Source organism: Babylonia areolata, chromosome 24 (assembly GCF_041734735.1).
Source record: "Babylonia areolata isolate BAREFJ2019XMU chromosome 24, ASM4173473v1, whole genome shotgun sequence".
In the NCBI taxonomy this organism is placed as follows: Eukaryota; Metazoa; Mollusca; class Gastropoda; order Neogastropoda; family Buccinidae; genus Babylonia; species Babylonia areolata.
The window spans coordinates 50736460-50743959 of record NC_134899.1 but is presented as its reverse complement, the minus strand read 5'-3'; the positions used below and the strand labels follow the sequence as shown (position 1 = coordinate 50743959).

At 44.1% G+C, this 7500-nt stretch overlaps 1 protein-coding gene across 1 annotated transcript in view; it reads right to left on the bottom strand.

Moving 5' to 3' along the window:
• The window catches only part of LOC143298669 (vascular endothelial growth factor receptor 1-like), a 135021-nt gene that overhangs the window by 9025 nt on the left and 118496 nt on the right, over nt 1-7500 (bottom strand). The window contains exons 21-25 of the mRNA XM_076611553.1: nt 6231-6335; nt 4510-4629; nt 993-1129; nt 875-911; nt 737-831 (exon numbers count right to left, since the gene is read on the bottom strand). Of these exons, the coding sequence (XP_076467668.1) occupies nt 737-831; nt 875-911; nt 993-1129; nt 4510-4629; nt 6231-6335 (494 nt within the window). The remainder of the gene's footprint in view (nt 1-736; nt 832-874; nt 912-992; nt 1130-4509; nt 4630-6230; nt 6336-7500) is intronic.

The window sequence follows — 7500 nt, the reverse complement described above, 5'->3', positions numbered from 1 at the left end:
AGCACTGGAAAAAATAAAGCATTAAAAGGGGAGACATAGGCACAATATAGAAGGAAACGCTAACATCAAGCAACTGTAACTACTATAACAAATGTCCAATTGGACTATGCAGCAAACCTTCTGCAATAGCCGATAACATCTTGAAATTGTCAAAAATACATTCACAAGAATTTTCCGAGAAGTTTGGTAAAAACGATTTCAGACTCTGACATTCAAAGAGTATGTGTTTGCTAGAAACAGATTCTCCACATATGCATTTAACATCTCTGCTGAACTTTGTTATAAACGTTCAGCTTTATCCTGTTTGATAGTGCCTGAAATTGCCTTAATCTGATTAAAGTACTGAATGTATTTGATTGATTGATAGATTCCGGTTGTTGAATTTTATTTATACTTTTATTTAAAACTTCGCCATTTTGCTGGTATACTTCCCTGACTTTTGCTCCAAGACGCTTTTTCTAGTAAGCGGTACCCCTCTTGTACAGACAAAGGAACATAAAGATTGTGGATAGATGTTAAACAAAAGAATGAAAACACACACACACACACACACACACACACACACACACACACACACACACACACCATCCCCCCACCCCCACCCCCCAAACACAAACACAAACACACACACACCCAACAAAACACACAGAATCACACACACACACACACACACACACACACACACACACACACACACACACGCACACACACACACACACACACGCACGCCACGCACCTTCTTGGAGCAGAGGTACTCCATACCCCTGGCCACCTGAAAGGCCCAGCAGATCAGGTTCTTGGTGGTCAAAGGGGGGGCCGATACTGTCCGCGCTGCCCCCACCCCCACCCTCACCCCCATCCACTCCACCCCCACCCCCCGGCTTGTTGACGTAGTGGGGGATGACGGGATCCTTGAACATGGCCGTCTCCTCGTCGTCACCGGCGTCGGCCGTCGGCGATGGTGGCGGACGGTGGTCTGGGCCGGTTTTGGCCGGTAGCGGTTGGGGTTGTGGGGGTTGTGGGGGTTGTTGTGGGTCTTCCATGGTGTCGCAGAAGGTGTCCTTGTACTTGAGCAGGTAGCTCCTAAGGTTTCCGAAGTGGCAGTACTCCACGATCACGTTCAGCTCACCTGAAGAGAGGTGTGTGTGGGGGGGGGGGGGGGGGGGGGGGGGGGGGGAGCGGGGGGGATGGGAAAGGGGGGGAGATGAGGGGAGGGGGAAGGCACAGTGTGTGTTTAACTGCTACAACAACAAGAGCAACAGCAACAGCAGCAACTCACTACTACCACTACTACTACAACTACTACTACTGCTATCATTGTTATTGTTGTTGCTACTGCTGCTGCTACTACTACTACTGAGAGGTAGACAGGGAGAGACAAAGGCAGAGAGAGAGAGAGAGAGAGAGAGGGAGAGAGAGAGAGTGAGAGAGAGAGAGAGACGGAGAGTGAGAGAGAGAGAGAGTGAGGGAGAGAGAGAGTGAGGGGGAGAGAGAGTGGGAGAGTGAGAGAGAGAGAGAGTGGGAGAGAGAGTGAGAGAGAGAGTGAGAGAAAGAGAGAGTGAGAGAGAGTGAGAGAGAGAGTGAGAGAGAAAGAGAGAGTGAGGGAGAGAGAGAGAGTGAGAGAGAAAGAGAGAGTGAGAGAGAAAGAGACACGGAGAGAGTGAGGGAGGGAGAGAGGGAGTGAGAGAGTGCGAAATGCGAAAAAAAAATTACTCAGATTAGGCCAAGGCCCCTAACTGAAGGGGGCAAACACAAGTTACAAGTAAATGTTGAGATAGGTCATCGAGTTATAGATAGTAACAATTGTTTTCACGAAACTTTCACATTTCTTTTGTAGTCAAAGGTAGTCTACGTTGCAACCAAACGTAATCATTTAAGAGCTTTGTTAGTGTAGAATGCCAGATTATTTAGTACAATTTCGTTTCTAGAGGACATAAGCAAATTCAATCTGAAGCGACATGGGTTATGAAAATATTTAGGCCAAATACATTTCATCGTTAAGTCATGAAGAACAGGACAGCCAAGTATAAGACGAAGTTCATCTTCCTCACTCGAAGAACCACATTCCAGCAACAACATAGCCATCCACCTGATGACCTGATGCCTCACCTGCAGCGATTCCAGCAGAAAATCATATTCCGACTACGCACGGGGCACTGCCGCCTGCGAGACCACATGTACCGAATGAAGCTGTCACACACTCCTGACTGCCCGTGTAAGACAGGCCCACAAACCCCCGAGCACATCCTGCAGTCCTGCCCCCTGTATCAAGATGCACGGACGCAGCAGTGGCTCTATGGAGCCACACTGGCAGAAAAGCTCTGGGGCACCAAAGAAGACCTCATCAAGACCACCACCTTCATTTCCAGCATATGACTGCAAGTCTGAGACCATGATCACGGGGAACGCAGAAGAAGAAGAAGAAGAAGATCTTCCTCACTGTCATGGCATAACCGACACAGCATTTTATCGACTCTTCTATCATTAAATCTAGAGAGGTGATGCACAATGTCTGATACACCAAATCTTAGTTTTGTTAGCGCGCACAATTGACATACCTATTCATTGCAATTTCAGTGCAGGGTTCAACATGATGAGTTAACTTAAACATCCTGTATTCAGCAAATCTGCAACTGTTCAGAATATGACCATGCCAGTCCTGCCATCTTCAGTCAACAATTCTTTGTTTAAAGCAGTTAATAAATCCTGTTATATTTTCAACACCCTGGTTATCCCAGACATCTGCAAATCCATAAGTTTCAAGTTTCAAGTTTAAATTATCCTTTCACTCCTATTGGAGCATGGAGGATTACTGCAAAATAATATTTTCGTGCCCAGAACAAACATTTCCAAATACACAACAATATCACATAAAAGTTGAGAAAACACAAATGTCTTTTAACTCCAAAAGTATAACTAGGCAACATTTGCAAATCTAATCATCTTACTTACAGCTAAAATGACTTTTTTTGCCTCCTTTGAGCATATTACAAAAATTAAAAACCGATTTTGGAGACAAATATTTTTTAGGAACATATCTATTTCGTAACTGATCATAATTGGGACATTCCATTATAAAATGAAACTCATCACCAATCACAGACATGTTACAAACCTTACAAAGCCGTAACTCTCGTGGTATGCTTTTGTGTCTCCCTGTTTCTATTTCCAGCTTATGATTACTACTTCGAAATCTGAAGATGCTGATAACATAATTATCAGGCATTTGACTTATATATTTTTCTGTACCAAATCCACTTTTGACACACACATGTTCGTATGCTTGTAACCCAAATTCTCTTTCCACTACAGTCTAAATTATACAGTGTTTTATATGCCTTGTATGGTAATCTATGATTTCCCATTCTTGTTAATTTCAGCCTGTAACTAATACACTCTACATAGGAATTCAAATATATAGGGTACCTGCCAATTTCACATAAATTAGATCATTTGGTGTCCGACTGTCAACATTCAAAAAACGTTTCATTGCAAACAAACGCAATTTTTCAATGTCTTGACCGTTTTCCAGCAGGAGAGAGAGAGGAGGGGGGAGAGGGAGAGAGAGAGCGAGAGAGACAGACAAAGAGAGAGGGGGGAAGAGGGAGAGAAAGAGCAAGAGAGACAGAGAGAGATAAAGAGAGAGAAAGAGAGAGAGAGAGATGAGGGGGATGAGAGAGAAAGAGGGGGGAGTCAAAGAGGAGAGAGAGAGAGGGGGGTGTGATAAACATAGGCGGAGAGGAGAGAGAGGGGGGGGGAGAGAGAGGGGGGGAAGAGAGAGGGAAACGAAACGAAACGAAACGAAACGAAAGTTTATTCAATAAGGCCATGGCCCCATTTGAAGGGGTGATTACATATTTTGTAAGAATAGATTTGCATATGAATATAATCTTACAACGTGTATGCTCAGAACTCTGTTCTCTTTAACCAATCATGAAACTCCGTCGTTTTAATGACTTATAGATAAATATGGCAAGATTCGAAAAAACGTTATCATTTGTAGAAGACAGAAGTAATACTAACCGAAAATTACTTGGTCTGTTATAATATCTCAACGGAATATATATTTGTCTCAAATCATCTAATACAGGACAACATAATACGAAATGGACTTCATCTTCTTTTGCAGATCTACATAACGGACATAGAGAGAGGGAGAGGGAGAGAGAGAAGAAAGAGGGGGGACAGAGAGAGGGAGAGAGGAAAAGAGAGGGAAGGGAGGGAGAGAGAGAGAGGAGGAGGAAGGGAGGGAGAACGAGGGGGAGGAGGGAGGGAGACAGAGAGAGACATAGGCAAAAACAAAGAGACAGACTGATAGACAGAGACAGAGAGACAGCTGCACAGAGACAGAGCCAGGTACAGAGAGACTTAGACAAAGAGACAGAGACAGAGAGGCAGAGACAGATACAGAGAAACAGCCACAGAGAAACAGAGACAGACAGCTACAGAGAGACAGAGACAGAGACAGAGAGACTGACAGCTGCACAGACACAGAGACCCACCACTCACCGAACCGAATGTCCTTGGTGACGGCGCCAACCAGGTTGACAATGTTGAGGTGCTGGCCCAGGTGGATGAGGATCTTCAGCTCAGAGAGCAGGGCCATCATTTGTTCCTTGTCCGTGCAGTCTGCTCACACACACACACACACACACACACACACACACACACACACACACACACACACACACACATACATCATTGTTACACTGTCAGCAGTTACGTACCTTCTTGCCCAAGTATTTCAAAGAGAATAACTATTCTGCAGATGATTTTTGGAAAGTTATTTTTCTGACGTGGTCCTTATGGTCGAACTTTCACACGTATTACTTCATAGCCCTATTTCTGCATTCCTTCAGAATTGTGTTAATGGTTTCTGATTATTATTATTATCATTATTGAATTGTTACTGTTAAATGTTATTGCCTTTTCTGTTTTCCTCTTCCCTCTCCCCCCCAGCCCCTCCCTCCCCCCTCCCCCACGGCCACGGCCATCTGTTCCTTACATACATACATGCATACATGTATGATTGTCAGTCGTTTTCGACTATGGCCATCAGAACAGCAGAGGAGGTAACTGCTGTCCCGACTATCTGGGCTAGAATTTGATGATAGTGGAGAGTGTCTTGCCCAAGTTACATCCCCACTCTCTCGGCCATGAGGGTTTTAGGACAGTCGGCGTTGGGGATGGTTACCAAAGGCCAACTAACCCCCAAGGTGTGTGTGTGTGTGTGTGTGTGTGTGTGTGTGTGTGTGTGTGTGTGTGTGTGTGTGTGTGTGTGTGTGTGTCAGCAGGACCATCATATGTTCCTTGTCTGTGCAGTCTGCACAGAGAGAGAGAGAGAGAGAGAGAGAGAGAGAGAGAGAGAGAGAAAGAGAGAGAGAGAGAGAGAGAGAGAAACAAGCAGACATTTGAAATGAAAAAGAGAGAACGAACGAACGAACTTTTATTTTACGAGGGTAAAGGAGTAAGTACAAAGTACCTGTTTACATCCAGCCCTCTGGGCAAGAATGATAATTGAGAAAAAAAAGAAAAACAAGAAGCGAGAGTCAATTCACAACACCAACGTCAAAATTACACAAGCATGTGCAAACATAAACATAGAACGTATGTACAATACAATATCGCGATAGATGAATAACAACGAGGACAACAGGGTAGGGGCGTGGTGGAGAGCGGAAGGAAGAATGGACAAGGGGAAGAATAAAGAAGGTAGGGGAGGCTGACTGAACAGACAGATATGGTGACAGTGACAGTGGAGACAGACATAGAGAGAGACTGACAGGGGAGGAGAGAGGCGTGTATATATTGACAATCTATACATGTTTGTTGTTTATAATTCAGATGTGTCACATAATCACATGTTTTTCAATAAATGTACACGATATATGTTTTTAAAGTTAGGGATGCTTTTTGCAGTGTTTACACTGAGGCAGGATAATAATTCATTCCATAAACAGCCCCCTGAATAAGACAGACTAGATTTTAAAAGATGGATCCTTGGAAGTGGTACCATAATTTATGAACCATGACGATGAGTGTTGGTTACAAATTTATTCTTTAGTGAGGGGGGGGGAGCAAATCCAGACATAAATAGACTTTGTTAAATAAAAGTTGAGAGAGAGAGAGAGAGAGAGAGAGAGAGAGAGAGAGAGAGAGAGAGAGAGAGAGAGAAACTAAGACACAAAGACAGACAGAGAAATCCTTTAACCAATCGAAACATCTCCCACCTTTGACCATCTTGACCGCTACAGTTGTGGCCTGGTCCAGGTCACCAATGCCAACAGCTTCCGCCTTCATCACTCGTCCGAAGGCCCCCTGGCCCAAAATCATCCCTGGACAAAAAAAACAACAACATGTAGACAAAAACATATGCGCACAGTCTCTGTGTCAGTCTCTGTGTCAGTAGCCGCTTGTATTATATGTCTTCTAGAGAAGGTAGATCAGCCCCGGTAATCTTGGTGGCAGATTTTACGATATATAGCTGGGGGTACCGTTTCTGTGGTATGAAATCAAGGATCCGTGTTTCAGGGTGTTTTTCCATTGCCTGCGTGTAAATATGCACGTGTGGAGTGATGGCCTATAGGTAACGCGTCCGCCTAGGAAGCGAGAGAATCTGAGTGCGCTGGTTCGAATCATGGCTCAGCCGGCGACATTTTCTCCCCCTCCATTAGACCTTCAGTGGTGGTCTGGGCGCTAGTCATTCGGATGAGACAATGTACCCAGGTCCCGTGTGCAGCATGCACTTAGCGCACGTAAAAGAACCCACGGCAACAAAAGGGTTGTTCCTGTCAAAATTATGTAAGAAAAATCCACTTCGATAGGAAAAACAAATAAAACTGCACGCAGGAAGGAATACAAAAAAAAATGGTGTAGGCTGTAGTGTAGCGACGCGCTCTCCCTTGGGAGAGCAACCCGAATTTCACACAGAGAAATCTGTTGTGATAAAATGAAATACAAATACAGAAATAAATACAAATAGTTGTGTGAAGATCACCTGCAAAGACCTTCTCCCTGGAAAATTATGTTTGACACTCTCTGTTTTCCCTCAATTAAGCCTCCCCTTGCCGGGCTAAAGTCCCTAACCCCCCCGAAAGACGTTGTTATGAATAAAAGATAATTCAGAGAGGATAAAGCGATTGGGTTCTATTCATAAGGGATAAACACAGAAGGTCTAAAGTTTTGTAACATTATAAAGATATCATAATAACTATACGCTTGGCGTTTCTGCTTCTCTCGCTTACACAGTGATCATCGACGTAGACTTACTTAGTATTCAGAAAATAGTGCAGTTGTGACAACTATGTTTATTCATGTAAAACACCTACTGGCTGTTTATGCCGATATTCCATGAGGAGGAGGAGTAGGAATTTTGTTTGTCCCGTCACACATATCGGTGATCAAAGACATTTCGTTAAAGTATTTATATGTACATTTGAGTATTATCGGTTAGAAAGGGTGGGAGATGTGAATGAATGGAGGGTTGGGGGAAACTGGGCA